This window comes from Capricornis sumatraensis, chromosome 9 (genome assembly GCF_032405125.1).
Source record: "Capricornis sumatraensis isolate serow.1 chromosome 9, serow.2, whole genome shotgun sequence".
NCBI classification, from domain to species: Eukaryota; Metazoa; Chordata; class Mammalia; order Artiodactyla; family Bovidae; genus Capricornis; species Capricornis sumatraensis.
Genome location: NC_091077.1, coordinates 106,505,655 through 106,523,916, shown reverse-complemented (window position 1 = coordinate 106,523,916; position 18,262 = coordinate 106,505,655). Strand labels below are relative to the sequence as shown.

The following is an 18,262-nucleotide window of genomic DNA, read 5'->3' as shown; positions in this document are numbered from 1 at the left end:
CGCGCTTCCCCCGCCGCCGCCCTGACCACCTGAGGCGGCGGGCCAGGCTGCGAGCGGCCGCGCGCTCAGCAGGCTCGCCGGCCTCCGTCGCGTCCCAAGAGCTCGCGCCCCGCCGTGGTCTCCCGGCGTCCCGGGGCAGAGCATGTAGCCCCCCAGCGCCGCGTGTGTGCCCGTGTGTGTGTGTGCCCGCGTGTGCCCGCGGGCCCGAGGCCGACCCCCGCGCGGCCTGCCCTGACCCGGCCCCTGCGCGGGGCCTCCCCTATGGGCCTCCTGCTCTCGAAGGAGCCGCGCCGCCGCCCGCGCCAGAAGCGGCCCCGCTGCGGCAGCTGGTGGCGCCGCCGCCGCCGGCCTCTCCTCAGGTGGCCCCGCGGGGCCCCGGCCAAGGCGGCGGCGGCGCCCCGGGGCCGAGACTGCCTCTTCCGCGGGCCCTGCATGCTCTGCCTCGTCGTGCACGGCCCCGGCGCGCCCGCCCCCGCCGGCCCGGAGGAGGAGCCGCCGCTGTCGTCGCCGCGGCCGCTCGGGGCCTACGGCGCGGCGGCCTCCTCACAGCCCCCGGCGCGGCGCCGCGCGGGCCTGGCCGCTGAGGACGCCGCGCGCCGCCTTCTGCTCTCGGCCGCCGCCGCCGTCGCCGCGCCGCCCGCCCCCGGCCGCGGGGAGCTGGGGCCGGCCGCCGCCGCCGCCCGGGAGCGGCCGGCCCGGAGCCTCCTGTGGGCCCGCGCGGGGCCCGTGCGTCCGCCCGCGCCGCCCGCCGCCTCGCGGCTCTTCCGGGCGCCGCCGGCCGAGCCCCCCGCGCCCCCCGAGATGGTGTGCAAGCGGAAGGGGGCCGGGGTCCCCGCCTGCACCCCCTGTAAGCAGCCCCGCTGCGGCGGGGGCGCCTGCGGCGGAGGCGGCGGCGGCGGCGGCGGGCCTGCGGGCGGCGGCCCCGAGCAGCACCCCCCGCCGCCGCTCCGCGCCCCGCGCTCCCCCGCCGCTCCGGGAGGGGCCCCCGCGGAGGCCGGCGGGGACGCGGTCCGAGCGGGGGGCGCCGCCCCCTCGGTCGCCCGGCAGCCGCAGCACGAGTGCGGCGACGCCGACTGTCCGGAGGGCCCCGATCCGCCGTGCGACTGCCACAGGGAGCCGCCCCCCGACGCCCCGGACATCAACCAGCTGCCGCCCTCCATCCTGCTTAAGGTGGGTCTGCGTGCCCCCCGCCCCCCGCCGGGCCCGCTCGGGGGTTCTCTCTGCTGCACGCCCCGCGGGGGGGACTCCCTGACACCCGGTTATTTCAAGTGCAGGGGCTTGGAGTCCGCCGAAGGTCCTTTTAATCGCTTGGGTCTGCTGTGCGTAATCCCGGTTCACCTAGGGGAGTCCCAAGCCCACTGTTGTAGAAACTGTAGGTTTTCTGTGGGAAAAAAAAAAAAAAAATTTTTTTTTTTAAATCCCTTGAGCGGTTTGTACTTAACCGAGTGAAGACTTGTATATTAGTGTTGGAAAGTGTTCAGACAGTAATTTCAGGTTTGATAACTGCTAGCTGATGTCAAAAAACAGTTACCTTTTACCTATCGAGCACTTGACCACGATGATCAGGCACAGTGCTAGAGCTTTATATACATAATATCTCACCGAATCCTTCAGCTGACGCCGTGAAAGAAATATTGTTAACATCGACACAAGAAACCGATGTATCAGCGCAAGTGCCTACAGTCGAAAGTCAGGCCGACGTGGTGTGTGTTCCTGTGGAGCTTACAGGCCAGCGGTGCTTCAAGGGGCTGAATGACTTGCCCAAGGTCACACACAGACAGATCTGCGGAGTTTAGGCCTGTCTGACTTGAAAACCCTTTTATTTATGCTATGTTCTATTATCTTAGGTAATGCAGACAGATTACCAGACGGTAAGGACAAGTGTATTTTTTGTTGGGGGGATACGTGAGTGGGGAAGAGGTAGATATCCCGTGGAAACCTGGTCCCACTTTCAGCTACCAAGTAAAATTTGCAGTTTTGTCAAGCAGCAGCAGCAGTGATAAACTCAATTACGTGATACTTTGTAGTAAGTTAGTATTAAAAAGTTTCTTTTCCATTTATTTTCTCTCCTCTCTCACCCCCACACTGCAGCTTTCTGGAGCTTAATAAATATAAACCCCCTTTATCACTGTGGATGGTATTTAAGACTAGAAAAACCTAGATAAAAATTTGGCTAGTTTTATTGTTACTGAAGTAGCTGTCATCAATTATAATTTTTATTCTGAACAATATACTTTGATTGGACTTTTTGCATGTTTATAATCCTGTGTGCTTGGATTTGTTTTACTGTGATATTAATATTTTTGTAAATAATATAGCAAAGAACTGGGAAAGCTTAACTTTTCCACATGTCCAAGAGGATGAGATGGTTGGATGGCATCACCGACTCAATGGACTTGAGTCTGAGTGAACTCCGGGAGTTGGTGATGGACAGGGAGGCCTGGCGTGCTGTGGTTCATGGGGTCACAGAGTCAGACACGACTGAGTGACTGAACTGAAGTTGTTTACCTTTCAGTGGTGTATTTTTGAAGGAGTAATTACTGCCTCTGTATGTTCAGGCTGTGCATTTTAGGGCAGAGGGAATGTTCTTGAATCTTTTAACTTAGTGGACAACATGGACAAATGAAATATCAACAAATATTTGGCATAGAGGTTTGATTGCTGTCTTGTTATTTGGTAAGTAAGACTGTTTAAAAACAAAGTAAAAAGCAGATACTTCCCACTTTCTACCTAAAGTATCATTATTTCATGAGGTAGAGGATATTTTAATACAAAAACAAAAATAAAAGAAAAGAAAGGAGGAAGGACATGATTTCATAATAAAGGGAGTTCCAATACAATCAGTTTATTTACAACATTGTTCTTTTCCACATTTTTGCTAAGGACTGTCGAAAACTTGTTCTAAGGAACATTTGGGGAAATTATTCATTGGACTTCCCCTGTTGTGTTGCAGTATTTACACACGTTATGTAGATTTCCATTACTTGTATTAGAAACATGGATAGAGCTACTCTGTGTGGTTTTCATGGTCCCCGTGGTATTCAGCATAAGCATGAGTTGGACTGTCTAGAATGAATTAAAGTTAGAGTTTTTTAGTGTTTAGCAACCCAATTAACTTTTGGGGATCAAGCTTTGAAGGGCAGAGGCTCTTTCTACTTAAATATTGTTCATTGCTCTGTCTCCTCCCCTAAGTGCAGTGCCTGGCATTTAACAGCACTCAGTAAATATTGATGAAGGAGCGAATGGCCAGGTGTTTTAGGAAGTCTGGGTTGAGACTCTGAGTGAATATACACCATGCCAATAATGGAAGTCTCCAAGAAGTGTTTCTATCCTGAGTTGTTTTGAGCCGCAACAGAGTCTTGGATGGTGAAGAGTTTCTGGCTCTTATGGCTTGAAGAAGAGAAGACTTAGGGAGCTATGACTTTTTTTTTTTTTAACAGTACCAGAGGGTTGTGCTTATAGAGGCAGAAATCCATTACCCCTATTAGAAAATATGCCCAACTTCCCTGATAATGGGCCATAACTTCTAAAATTGTACTGCTGAGTCCTTTGTACCAGAAGTTACCATAGTTACAGAGAATGGGAAGGTGGAGGGGAGAGATTTTGGGCAAAAGATGTGACGAGATATGATTTAAAGATGTTTTTAGGGAAGTTGACTCAAACTACCATACTTGTTCACTTTTTCCCAGGTATGGTAAAAGCAAAAGAGAAAAAACTCAATTCTTTCTACTCTGCTTCAGTCAAATTTTTGACTCAATATCAGTAGGTCTTTTTCAGTTTTGTTTTTATGTAAGTAGTGAGTATTACCTGCTTTAAGTTCACATAATGCGGGGAAAGCAAAAGTTTGCCTTGGTTCACCGCTACCCTCCATCTAGTTTTTTCTCCAGAGGTCACTAACTACCACTACCAGTTTAGATTTTTTTTTTCTAGACCTGTATTGTGGGGTACAGTAGTTTCTAGTCACATATTACTATTTATATGAGAGTCCCTTGGACAGCAAGGAGATCCAATCGTCCATTCTAAAGGAAATCAGTCCTGAATATTTATTGGAAGGACTGATGCTGAAGCTGAAACTCCCATCCTTTGGCCACCTGATGCGAAGAACTGACTCATTGGAAAAGACCCTGATTCTGAGAAAGATTGAAGGCAGGAGGAGAAGGGGATGACAGAGGATGAGATGGTTGGATGGCGACATTGACTCAATGGACACTGGGTTTGAGTAAACTCTTGGTGTTGGTGATGGACAGGGAGGCCTAGCAGTCCTTGGGGTCCCAAAGAGTTGGACATGACTGAGCGGCTGAACTGACTGAACTGATTACTATTTAAATTTACAGTAGTTAAAATTAAGTAAAATTTAAAATTGAGCTTCTCAGTCACAGTAACTGTATTTCAGAGATCAGTAGTCATGTGTGGCTGGTAGCTACTGTATTTGGACTATGCATATCCAGAATATTTTCTTCATTGTAGAAAGCCCTATGTAAAACTTCATAGCCTTTTCCACAAATGGCATAAAAATGTACATGTTCAGTTTTTTTCATTAACTGTATGAATTGGAGGTTTTTTTGTTGTTAGTATATGGTTTCCTTCATTCTTTTTAGTTGTGTAGTTTCGCATACTATTATGCCATACTGTATTTATTTCAATATAGTGTGATATTCAGTTCCGTCGCTCAGTCGTGTCCAACTCTCTGTGACCCCATGGACTGCAGCATGCCAGGCCTCCCTGTCCATCACCACCTCCTGGAGTTTACTCAAACTCATGTCCATGGAATCGGTGATGCCATCCAACCATCCATCCTCTGTCTCCCCCTTCTCCTGGGAGCTGTGTAAAAATGAATTCTTTCTTGAAATGGTGAGCTTCACTGGGAATTGTAATTATGTAACTTCAGGAAGAGACCTTTGAGGTCATTTGATCACTCCCTACTCCTTATGCATGAAAAAAAGCAGGCCTGGAGAAGTGAAATGGCTTACCCCAGGGCATTTTAGATAGTGAATGGCAGACCCTGGGCTAGAACTCAGTTCAGTGTTTCCAGGTCGTGAGGTCTTTTCAACATACGGTGTGAAAGGGCTTGATTAACCTTCTCTCAGAGATTTTATGAAAGAAATTGCTTAATTGGAGGGTAGGTGGAAACTTAACACCAGTCAGCTTCTAACCATTATGAGTCAGAGGCTAATTTTATAATTGGGTCTTTGGGGTTGAATTGTTTTTAAATACAAGAACTTTGAGAAGCAGGGAATGGCCCTTCAAAGTTCAACTATGGGGATATCATTTTCTTAGGTATTGAACACTTAATTAACCCCATTACGTTTGATCTTGAACTGGTAATGCATTTTTTTAGATCAGATAAGGTAGCCTCAGTCTTTGGTACCTGTTGCCTGTAAAACTTTAATCGATCTTGCCTACTGATATCACAGTTAGGTTTAGGTTTTTATATAGTAGAATCACTATAACAGTTTTATCAAATGACAGCAGTGGAACATTTTTAAGTAGTTGCTATTTGAGTAACTGGGTATTTTGAATCTATATTTAAATTTCAGAGGCTTTGTGTGCTATATATTTAGATACCTTGGTCTCTGTCAGCAGACTATTTCTTTTCTAAGCCAACCGGGTAAGAGATCCAAAATCCATCACCACCATTAGAAAACCACTTTACCATGAATGCGTCTCTGATAGTGTGTCAGTAGTTAATTAAATCTGTATTTTTATAGCTTTATTACCAACAGGTTGCTTTAGTGATCAAGGAAGAGTTTTACAAGAGAAATGTGTTTTGGAGGAAAGCTTATGTATCCGATCTGTTTTTTTCAGATATTAAAAAAGCAATGAAAATGGAAGTCAAAGAAAATGAGTAAATACAACTTTTTAAAGCTTTGAATGTAGATTAGTAGTGGGTAAGAGAAACTAAGTTAGTGTAGCTTTTTGTGAATGCTTTGACCTAAGGTTCCGGTACCACATAAATTCTAGAAGGTATGTCTCTAGAGTTCCAGGGATGATCTTAGCCAGTGCTGAAATGAAGTGTCCTTAGGAAGTCAGGTTCAAGATATCTTTTGGCTGGAGAATGCCTGGAAATCTTGGATAACTTAATTAAATCAGGCTACCAAAAGGTGAGACTTGTTTTCTTCTCATTTTGGGAAGCCTGTAAATTTTTGTGCCTTGTAATGAGTAGCTGTTCAAGGGAGTTAACCTTGAGCTGTTCTTTATCAGCTTAAGATATCAGGTTCTATAAATGATAGGGAATGTGAGGGAAGATATGTGAAGGCAAATATGGAAGCATTTACTATTAAAATAATACTTTCTTAAAAAGTTATTTTCCTTTGGTTAAATATCCTGTTTTATGCTTATCAAGAGTCTTGGAGCAATAAGCACATAGTGTCCAGCACAGGGAAATACAGCCATTATTTTGTATGACTTCAAATGGAGTATAATCTGTAAAAACATTGAATCACTATGTTGTACACCTGAAACTAACATAATATTGTGAATCAACGATACTTCAATTAGAAATAGCGAATGCTGCCCAACTGTTGGCCACTTTGGAGCCCCGGTGGCGTGGAAAGGACACCCATGTAGGGGGAGAAGCTAGGAGCAGTGTTGGGAGATGGGCTCATGTGTGTGATCATGGATGCGGTGCCTTCCTCTGCCCTGAGGGAATCTGAGCAGCAGTGCCCAAAACAGTGAGCATGCTTAGTGTCCGTATCTTAGCTTCTAAATACCATTGTCTGCGAAAAGGAATCAGTGTTCTTGGAGAAGTGACTGATTCCAGAGTTGGGACAAGGAAGACACAAGATGAGCTTAGACTGTTTTGTGCCGGAACACAAGGAAGTGCTCAGAGTCCTGGAGATGTGTCAGAGGGCACATCGTTTCATAGAGTCTCCTCCCGAATACTTAAGGAGTCATGTTTTATTGAATTTGGTGACTTGCTTTAGAATAAAACTTACTCTTCTGTGAATACTTGACTATAGACTGACACTCTGTGTAGTCATAGATGGGGTTTTATTGGTTTGCTGTGCTTTAAATTTTAAAGGTTAAACTATGAGAAATTATTTTGATTATAGATGAGGAAATAGTTTTAGAATCTATGACTTCCCTTTGGCTGTATGGTTAGAAAAATACCAGAAAGGGTTCCCTGGAGGTCAGTGGTTAGGACTCCATGCTTTCACTGCCGGGGCTCGGGTTCACTCCCTGGTCGGGGAACTCAGATCCCTGCAAGCTGCATAGTGCAGATTAAAAAAAAAGGAAAAATACAAGAAATATATTTTGTGTCTCTGTTTTTCTAAGTGGTGCTTTATTCAACAGACTAGTCAGTAAATGTTTCTTTCAAGCTTTCGGCAAGTTGTTGTAAGTAGACTATTTAAGAAAGAGACAATATATGATGTTCATAGGAAAAAAATGGAAAAGACCAGAAAAATTGAACTGACACAGAGGAGATAGTCAATCTGAAATTGCTACACACATTTACTTCTTTTCTTTCTATAACTTGCATGCAACCTGCTTGCTTATAAACCTTATCTCCATCTTGTAGTAGTGTCTGATAGTAGGTAAGATCTCTTCATTAAGAAAAGAAATGGCCAAATATAGGTGTCACATGGTTAATTTTTAAAGGTCTGTGGGATATGTATGCCCAAATGTTAAGCAACAGTATGTTCTCTGGAAGTTTCTTTAGTCTGAAGTATCTTTTGATGACTTATAGTGATGCCTTAGTCAAAAGTAGAATCTTCAAGGCTTGACAGTACTTGGGTATTGGCTTGGTAGTGGTTAGTTCAGATTGTATCAGTAATATGACTTATACATTTTCTGGTAATTAATAGTTTAGTTGCATTGTCCAGATCCACCCCTAAAGATCTAGGAATACTTAGCGTGTTTTCAACCCAGGTCTTGACTAGAAGTCATTGCTGTTTCCCGATATCGTTCCCTTTATATTGCTGTTGTAACAGAACCTACCGTGTTCTAGCTAGGCACATGGGCTCTAACCAGAGACTGTTTCTTAACCTCTCATGGATAGGGGTGGCTGTGACTAAATATTAGGCAATAGGGTGGGAGCAGAAGCAACGTCTACATCTTCCAAGTCATCCTGTGAAAGCCAGCCGCTTGCCCTCTGCTTCCTCTTCTGTTTTCCAGGGCTGCTTGCTGTTCAGTCGCTCAGTCATATCGGACTCTTTGGGACCCCATGGACTGCAGCACACCAGGCTTCCCTGTCCTCCGCTATCTCCCGGAGCACGCTCAGACTCCTGTCCGTCGAGTCAGTGATGCCATCCAGCCATCTCATCCTCTGTCATCCCCTTCTCCTGCCCTCAGTCTTTCCCAGCATTAGGGGTCTTTTCTAATGAGTCAGCTCTTCGCCTTAGGTGGCCAGAGTCCTGGAACTTCAGCTTCAGTCCTTCCAATGAACACCCAGGACTGATCTCCTTTGGGATGGACTGGTTGGATCTCCTTGCAGTCCAACGGACTCTCAAGAGTCTTCTCCAACATCACAGTTCAAAAGCATCAATTCTTCGGTGCTCAGCTTTCTCTATAGTCCAACTCTCACATCCATACATGACCACTGGAAAAACCATAGCTTTGACTAGACGGCTTTTGTTGGCAAAGTAATGTCTCGCTTTTTAATGTGCTGTCAAGGTTTGTCATATCTTTTCCAAGGAACAAGCATCTTTTAATTTCAAGGCTGCAGTCACCATCTGCAGTGATTTTGGAACCCCCCCCAAAATAAAGTCTCACTGTTTCCACTGTATCCCCATCTATTTGCCATGAAGTCATGGGACTGGATGCCATGATCTTAGTTTTTTGAACGTTGAGTTTTAAACCAGCCGTTTTACTCTCCTCTTTCACTTTCATCAAGAGGCTCTTTAGTTCCTCTTCGCTTTCTGCCTTAAGGATGGTGTCATCTGCATATCTGAGGTTGTTATTTCTCCTGGCAATCTTGGTTCCAGCTTGTGCTTCATCCAGTCGGCATTTTGCATGATGTACTCTACATATAAGTTAAATAAGCAGGGTGACAATATACAGCCTTGACATACACCTTTCCCAATTTGGAACCAGTCCATTGTTCCATGTCCAGTTCTAACTGTTCTTCTTGATCTGCATACAGGTTTTTCAGGAGGCAGGGCTAGATGACCTGGATTGAAAGAGTAACTCATTTTCCCCTGTATATTAGGACAGTGAGCAGCAAATACAAGATGACCCATGCCTCTATCTTTTGCAGCCTTAGAATACCTTCTTGGTGTGGACTTCTGTCATGCTCAAGCTGTTCTTAACAGAACTGTGTTAATGTAAGCAACTTCCTGGCTTGATCCAAGTGCCATTTCAGTTTTTCCATTGTCATTTTTTCCTCTTTCTTATTTAACAGAAATGTTGGTCCAGGTCAGTCCTTTATGTTCTTTTCTTCAAAGCACCCTTTGAAATGTTCTTTCTCTTCAATCTCAGCTTATCCAAAGATAATTCAGACATGTCTTTGAATATATAATTTTGAGGTCAGTGAACAAATCTCCTACCTTAGTGTCTCCCATAGAAGCCCAGGTACATGTACACACATGTTTGTTAAATGAATTAAGAGAAACACCATGGGGCAGAGTTATTATTTTCTGAGAAGTTAGGGTATGGGCGAGATAGCATTTTAATGCCCTGTTAAGAAAAGCTGGTATATTAAAACATATGTTAGTTAATTATTCCTGTTTAACAAGTTCGGCAGTTTAAGACCACAAACATTTATTATTTCATGTTTTCTGTGGGAATCTTTTTCATAGCTTTGCTGGGTCCCTCTGATCCAGGGTCTCTTATGAAGCTATGATCAAGATGTCGCTGGGGCTGCTCGGCTGGGGTGCGAGAGTTTTCACCCAGGCTTACTCGCGTGGTTGTTGGCAGGTCTCAGGTCTTGCTTGGCTGTTGGACAGATGTTGCAGTTCCTTGCCATGCCATTTGAGACTTCTCCAAAGGGCTGATCACATGCAGCAGCAGAGTCAAGAACACCCAAAATAAGAGGCCGCAGTTTTCTTAACCCAATCTCTTCTGCCGTACTCTTCATTAAAAGTGAGTCAACAAACCCTGCTTATGCTCATGAGGAGAGGCTTACACAGGTGTAACTACCAGGAGGTGGGGTCATTGAGGGCCATTTTATAGGTTGCCTACAACAAACCATATGCAGAGATCTGTTAAATATGCACTGGTGTTTCAGCTTCTATTTTGCTTTTTTTTTTTTTTTTTAATCCATCTTTGCTGGTACAGGTGTTATCTTCCCTTCACTCACTCTTTGAATTTCCTTTCACCTGAGTAAAATCTGCCTAGATTTAGTCAATTATCTGTTGTGACAATCATCTTACTTTTACAAAAGAACAAATTAAGGTCCAAAGAAGGTGCTATCCAAAGTCACACATATTTTAAATAAGGTGTTTCTTGGTTCCAGAATATGCCAGACATCTTCTGTTTGCTAAGGGACAAGTTAGCCCTTTAAAATCATGTAGTCCTTTAACCTTCAACAAATGATCTAGTTTCTCTAAATTTTTATTTTCTTGTCTATGAAATGTGGAGGACAAGAATAAAAAAACCTACCAGAGAGGAACTTCTAACTTTGGCTGTATAAAAAGTTTGGTGAATCCTCTCTGCAAACAGTATATGTATGTGTATATATATACACACACATGTCATATATGTATATACCCACATATCAATACCCATATACATATGTATGTAAATAACTGGGCAAAATTGCCCTAAACTATTAGGGCTTTGGGAATTGACCAAAGGCAGACAACAAATTAATATGTATTTATTCTTAGGAAAACTACTAGAGCTTCAGGTAAGAATAGTGGAAGTCTGTACCACTCTTGAATTGAGACCCCTAACAGCAATAGATCAAACCAATCAATCCTAGAGGAAATGAGTCCTGAATATTCACTGGAGGGACTGATGCTGAGGCCCCAGCCCTAATACTTGGGCCACCTGATGCGAAGAACTGACTCATTGGAAAAGACCCTAATGCTGGGAAAGATTGAAGGCGGGAGGAGAAGGGGACGACAGAGGATGAGATGGTTGGATGGCATCACTGACTCAATACACGTGAATTAGAGCAAACCCCGGGAGATAGTGAAGGACAGGGAAGCCTGGTGTGCTGCAGTCCATTGGGTCACAAAGACTTAGTGGCTGAATAGCAACAACTAGCTGTTTTGGTGTCTTAAGAGGGTAACTCAGTTGAGTTCAGTTGCTCAGTCATATCTGACTCTTTGCGACCCCATGAATCACAGCACACCAGGCCTCCCTGTCCATCACCAACTCTCGGAGTTCACTCACACTCATGTCCATCAAGTTGGTGATGCCATCACCGACTCAGTTAGGGGCAATGAATAACAACCTGTATCTGTCAGCTAAATGTGATGAACTTTGTAGGAAGAAAATGGTTAAAACCCACATATTTTCAAGTTTCATATTGTGGTGCCAGTTCGGATGAGGTGGGGATCAGCTAGGAATTTAACCAGCAGATCTTGGAAATGAGAGACCCATAAAGGGATAATAAGCTCTTCACATATCCTTGGTTTACTCAAACTACGCACATGTCCTGGGGAGACTTGAGAGTATCTAGCAGAAAGCAAGGGCCAAAGCAACCTTGAGAATAAGCCTTGAATATGCTCTTCCAACCCATGCACAGATTGAAGGGCAGCCTCGAGGTATTTGAGCATTTTTTTTTTTGCCCAAATTTAGACACAGGGAAGCTACGCTAAAGAAATATGAATAAGAATTAAAAGTTGAGCAGAGACATGAAAACAAACATTCAAACTTCAGATCCTACCATTTAACACCAGGGAGATTAAAGTCGAGACAGATTTCAGAGAAGTAAATCAAATTCCAGAGTTGCTACAGTATGTTATCTAAAATGTCTGGTTTTGAATGAAAAATTATGAGACATGTAAAGAGACAGAGAAAAAGTGACCTATACTGAGAGGAAACAAAACAGTTAATAGAAATTGAGTAAGCACAGATATTAGACTTAGGAGATAAAAACTTCAAACTGTAATAAACATGTTAAAGATTGGAAGGAAACATTGTTCAAATTATAAGAGAATATAACATTGACCCGAAGAATGGAAAGTTTCGATATAAAGACATGGAAACAGTAAAAAAGCATTTTCTGATGCTATTAAAAATAGAAGTGCTTTCCTGTCTTACAGTTGTATTTATTTATTTGTGATTGTGTAGGCTGGCTCTAGTTGCAGTGAGTGGAGGCTTCTCTTGCAGAGCACAGGTTCTAGATTGAGTGTTGAGTAGCTGTGGTGCACAGGTTTAGTTGCTTTTCAGTATGTAGAATCCTTCTGGATCAGGCTTCAAACTCATGTCTCCTGCATTGGAGGGTGGATTCTTATCCACTGCACCACCAGGGAAGTCCCTCCTTATTTTATTTCTGAATTGTTCATTGATAGTGTATACAAATATTTGCTTCTTAGCTCTAAATTTTTTTGTATATAATTTTTCTATATAAGATCATGATAATTGTAACTGTTCAGTTCAGTTCAGTCGCTCAGTCATGTCTGACTCTTTGCAACCCCATGAATCACAGCACACCAGGCCTCCCTGTCTATCAACAACTCCTGGAGTTCACTCAGACTCACGTCCATCGAGTCCGTGATGCCATCCAGCCATCTCATCCTCTGTCATCCCCTTCTCCTCCTGCCCCCAATCCCTCCCAGCATCAGAGTCTTTTCCAATGAGTCAACTCTTCGCATGAGGTGGCCAAAGTACTGGAGTTTCAGCTTTAGCATCATTCCTTCCAAAGAACACCCAGGGCTAATCTCCTTCAGAATGGACTGGTTGGATCTCCTTGCAGTCCAAAGGACTCTCAAGAGTCTTCTCCAACACCACAGTTCAAAAGCATCAATTCTTCGGCACTCAGCTTTCTTCACAGTCCAACTCTCACATCCATACATGACCACTGGAAAAACCATAGCCTTGACTAGATGGACCTTAGTCGGCAAAGTAATGTCTCTGCTTTTGAATATGCTATCTAGGTTGATCATAACTTTCCTTCCAAGGAATAAGCGTCTTTTAATTTCATGGCTGCAGTCACCATCTGCAGTGATTTTGGAGCCCCCAAAAATAAAGTCTGACACTGTTTCCACTGTTTCCCCATCTATTTCCCATGAAGTGATGGGACTGGATGCCATGATCTTCGTTTTCTGAATGTTGAGCTTTAAGCCAACTTTATCACTCTCCTCTTTCACTTTCATCAAGAGGCTTTTTAGTTCCTCTTCACTTTCTGCCGTAAGGGTGGTGTCATCTGCATATCTGAGGTTATTGATATTTCTCCCGGCAATCTTGATTCCAGCTTGTGTTTCTTCCAGTCCAGCGTTTCTCATGATGTACTCTGCAGAGAAGTTAAATAAGCAGGGTGACAATATATGGCCTTGATGCACTCCTTTTCCTATTTGGAACTAGTCTGTTGTTCCATGTCCAGTTCTAACTGTTGCTTCCTGACCTGCATACAGATTTCTCAAGAGGCAGGTCAGGTGGTCTGGTATTCCCATCTCTCTCTGAATTTTCCATAGTTTATTGTGATCCACACAGTCAAAGGCTTTGGCATAGTCAATAAAGCAGAAATAGATGTTTTTCTGGAACTCTCTTGCTTTTTCCATGATCCAGCGGATGTTGGCAATTTGATCTCTGGTTCCTCTGCCTTTTCTAAAACCAGCTTGAACATCAGGAAGTTCACGGTTCACAAATTGTTGAAACCTGTCTTGGAGAATTTTGAGCATTACTTGACTAGCGTGTGAGGTGAGTTCAATTGTGCAGTAGTTTGAGCATTCTTTGGCATTGCCTTTCTTTGGGATTGGAATGAAAACTGACCTTTTCCAGTCCTGTGCCCACTGCTGAGTTTTCCAAATTTGCTGGCGTATTGAGTGCAGCACTTTCACAGCATCATCTTTCAGGATTTGAAATAGCTCCACTGGAATTCCATCACCTCCACTAGCTTTGTTCATAGTGATGCTTTCTAAGGCCCACTTGACTTGACATTCCAAGATGTCTGTCTCTAGATGAGTGATCACACCATCGTGATTATCTGGGTTGTGAAGATCTTTTTTGTACAGTTCTTCTGTGTATTCTTGCCACCTCTTCTTAATATCTTCTGCTTCTGTTAGGTCCCTACCATTTCTGTCCTTTATCGAGCCCATCCTTGCATGAAATGTTCCCTTGGTATCTCTAATTTTCTTGAAGAGATCTCTAGTCTTTCCCATTCTGTTCTTTTCCTCTATTTCTTTGCACTGATTGCTGAAGAAGGCTTTCTTATCTCTTCTTGCTCTTCTTTGGAACTCTGTATTCAGATGCTTATATCTTTCCTTTTTTCCTTTGCTTTTTGCTTCTCTTCTTTTCACAGCTATTTGTAAGGCCTCCTCAGACAGCCATTTTGCTTTTTTTGCATTTCTTTTCCATGGGGATGGTCTTGATCCCTGTCTCCTGTACAGTGTCATGAACCTAATTCCATAGTTCATCAGGCACTCTATCTATCCGATCTAGACTCTTAAATCTATTTCTCACTTCCACTGTATAAGCATAAGGGATTTGATTTAGGTCATACCTGAATGGTCTAGCGGTTTTCCCTGCTTTCTTCAATTTAAGTCTGAACTTGGTAATAAGGAGTTCATGATCTGAGCCACAGTCAGCTCCCGGTCTTGTTTTTGCTGACTGTATAGAGCTTCTCCATCTTTGGCTGCAAAGAATATAATCAATCTGATTTCGGTGTTGACCATCTGGTGATGTCCATGTATAGAGTCTTCTCTTGTGTTGTTGGAAGAGGGTGTTTGCTATGACCAGTGCATTTTCTTGGCAGAACTCTATTAGTCTTTGCCCTGCTTCATTCCGCATTCCAAGGCTAAATTTGCCTGTTACTCCAGGTGTTTCTTGACTTCCTACTTTTGCATTCCAGTCCCCTATAATGAAAAGGACATCTTTTTTGGGTGTTATTTCTACAAGGTCTTGTAGGTCTTCATAGAACCCTTCAACTTCAGCTTCTACATTGTTACTGGTTGGGGCATAGACTTGGATTACGGTGATATTGAATGGTTTTCCTTGGAAACGAACAGAGATCATTCTGTCGCTTTTGAGATTGCATCCAAGTACTGCATTTCGGACTCTTTTGTTGACCATGATGGCTACTCCATTTCTTCTGAGGGATTCGTGCCCACAGTAGATATAATGGTCATCTGAGTTAAATTCACCCATTCCAGTCCATTTTAGTTTGCTGATTCCTAGAATGTTGACGTTTACTCTTGCCATCTCTTGTTTGACCACTTCCAATTTACCTTGATTCATGGACCCGACATTCCAGGTTCCTATGCAATATTGCTCTTTACAGCATCAGAGTTTGTTTCTATCACCAGTCACATCCACAGCTGGGTGCTGTTTTTGCTTTGGCTCCATCCTTTCATTCTTTCTGGAGTTATTTCTCCATTGATCTCCAGTAGCATACTGGGCACCTACTGACCTGGGGAGGTCCTCATTCAGTATCTTATCATTTTGCCTTTTCATACTGTTCATGGGGTTCTCAAGGCAAGAATACTGAAGTGTCTTGCCATTCCCTCCTCAAGTGGGCCACACTCTGTCGGACCTCTCCACCATGACCCTAATCTGAATGCCCTTTAATTCTTTTCCTTATGTAATTGCCCAGGCCAGAATCTCTAGTACAGTGTTGTGTAGAAGTGGAGACATCAGAAATCTTTGTCTTGTTCCTCATCTCAGGGGAAAGTATTCAGTCTTTCACTATTAAGTATAATAATAATCGCAGGATTTTTACACATGCCATCTATCACATTAAGGAAGTTCCCTTCATTCCTAGTTTCCTGAGTATTTTTGCCAAGAAAGGGTATTGCATTTTGTCAAACGCTTTTTCTACATTAATTGGAATGATTGAGTTTTCTAAACCTTTATTTTATTAATGTGGTGTCTTAAATGGATTCATTTTTGCCTGTTGAACCATTTTTGTATTCTTGGGATAAGTACCACTTGACTGTGGTATATGATCCTTCTAATACGCTGCTTGACTTACTTTGGTGATATGGTTGACTCTTTAACAGCATGGATTTGAACTATGCAGGTCTTACATGCAGGTTTCTTTTCGACAGTAAGCACTGTGATAGTATGTGGTCCTTGGTTGGTTCAATCTATGGATGGTGAATTGCACATAGGGAGGGCCGACTATGAAGTTACACTTGGATTTCAACTGCATGAAGGGTCAGCATCCCAATCCCTATGCTGTCCAAGGGCCAAGTAGGCTTTTTAAGGGTTTTTTGCATTTAAATTCGTAAGAGACATTGGTGTATAGTTTTCTTGTGATGTCTTTGACTTTAGTGTCAGAGTAATGCTAACCTCATAGAGTTAGCAAGAGTTTCCTTAAACTTCAGTTTTGGGAGTCATTTAAGAAGGATTTCTGTTTGTTCTTTAAATGTATCACTGTTAGGGCCGTCTCGTCCTTGGCCTTTCTTCGTTGGAAGTTTTTGATTACTGACTCAACATTTTCTCTTATTAAAGGTCTACTGAAATTTTCTATTTCTTCTTGAATCAGTTTTTTGTAGTTTGTATATATCTAGAAGTTTGTTTCGTTTAGATTATCTAATTTGTTGGCATACAGTTGTTGATAATACTCCCCTATAATCCTTTCTTTTTCTGTAAGGTTGGTAATAATATCTCTTTGTATTCATGGTTTTAGTAGACTGAGTGTCCTTTTTTCCTTTCTCGGCTGTGACCTTAGCTATTGCATGTCACGCTTCCTTTTTAGGACAGTCCGTAATAGTGACTCTTTGAGTAATGGGCACTGGTACTAGAATGGTTTTCTGCTTTAAAAAGGCAACTTTTCATGGCTGGAGGATGGCTGCCCCCTCACCCACATTTTTGTGGGGTCACACAGCACACATTTGTGGGGAACCTGGTGCTCAGCCATTTACAGACAGTGTGCTCGGGGTTTCTTATGTAGTGGAGCAGCTCCCTTGCTGTGATTAGTCCTTGATACGAGGGATACACTTTTTAAAAAAGATTAATGTTTTCTAACTGGTAAAAACTTTTATTGCCTTTAAAATGTTTAACACATATAATGTGGTTCCTTTTTTATTCACAGATATTTTCCAATTTATCTCTGGATGAACGTTGCCTTTCTGCATCATTGGTTTGCAAGTACTGGCGTGACCTTTGCTTAGATTTCCAGTTTTGGAAGCAGCTGGATCTTAGTAGTCGTCAGCAGGTATGGATTCTGATACTAGAAAAACACTCAATTTGACCTACTCAAAAAATGTCTTTTTTCTTCTTAGAAATCACTTCTTTCACACTGTAGTTTTTCAGGATAGTTCAAATGACTAAAATCTGTAATTCTGTGCTTTAGTAATTTATTTTTTTTTTCAAATTCAAGTTGAAGCTAGGTTTCTGTGATAGATATATCTTTTAGTTTGGATTGGCAATTTGGGATTGCTTCTGAATCCTTTTTGTTGTGGTCCTCTTTGTTTCCCCCACCATATTATTATTTTTTTCTACTACATTTGAAAAGTTACTTAACTTTTCACTTTTTGGAGAGAGAATTAGTAGACAGCGATGGCAAACACCTAAATAGTACTGCTGACTTGCCATGTATGTACTGTTCTGTGAGTTTTATGTATATTCATTTGATACACAACCTTACTATCATTATCCCTATTGATATAATAATTATTATACTTTTGATAATAGTATTCCTATAATGTTATTTTGTGTGAAGAAATGGAAGCAAAATGGAATAAGATAACTTACTTTGTTTTAATTTTCACTTTGATGAGTTTTCCAATCCTCCCCTTTGCCCAGCTGCCCATTATGTTTATATGGTGGTGTCATTTAAGAAAGAAAGTACTTTATATTGCCTTATTACAGACAGTTGGTTGGACTTGTTAAATTCTTCCTTGGTTGTCAGTACTTGAAAATATGATTTTATTGGAGTACTACACTTGCTCGAAACCATCCATGATCTTGTTAGTAGGGAGGCACTGGTGAATGTTTTAACAGCTGGCTTCCAAAAACAAATGAACAAAGAAAAAGCCCCGATTTGTTACATTTTCCAGTTTTTGTGGTACAGATACTCTCACCATGACCAATTTCAAGCTAAAAGTGTGATGTCACAGAATGTGATGCTATCGCTGATGTGGAAAGGGATACATACTCTAGACTGCCTGATTTGGTACAAGCCAACTCCAGCATACCACGGGTGGCCTGTGTGTCTGTTTATAACACATTCCCTGAAAAAAAAAAAAAAAACAACTTCCTGAGCATTTGT

The 18,262-nt window shown here is 42.8% G+C and overlaps 1 protein-coding gene across 1 annotated transcript in view; it reads left to right on the top strand.

Annotated features, from left to right (window-relative positions):
• Positions 1–261: 261 nt before the first annotated feature.
• FBXL17 (F-box and leucine rich repeat protein 17) overlaps positions 262–18,262 on the top strand; it is a 512,147-nt gene continuing 494,146 nt past the window's right edge. Inside the window, exons 1-2 of the mRNA XM_068979792.1 lie at positions 262–1,170; positions 17,084–17,206. Coding sequence (XP_068835893.1) covers positions 262–1,170; positions 17,084–17,206 — 1,032 coding nt within the window. The remainder of the gene's footprint in view (positions 1,171–17,083; positions 17,207–18,262) is intronic.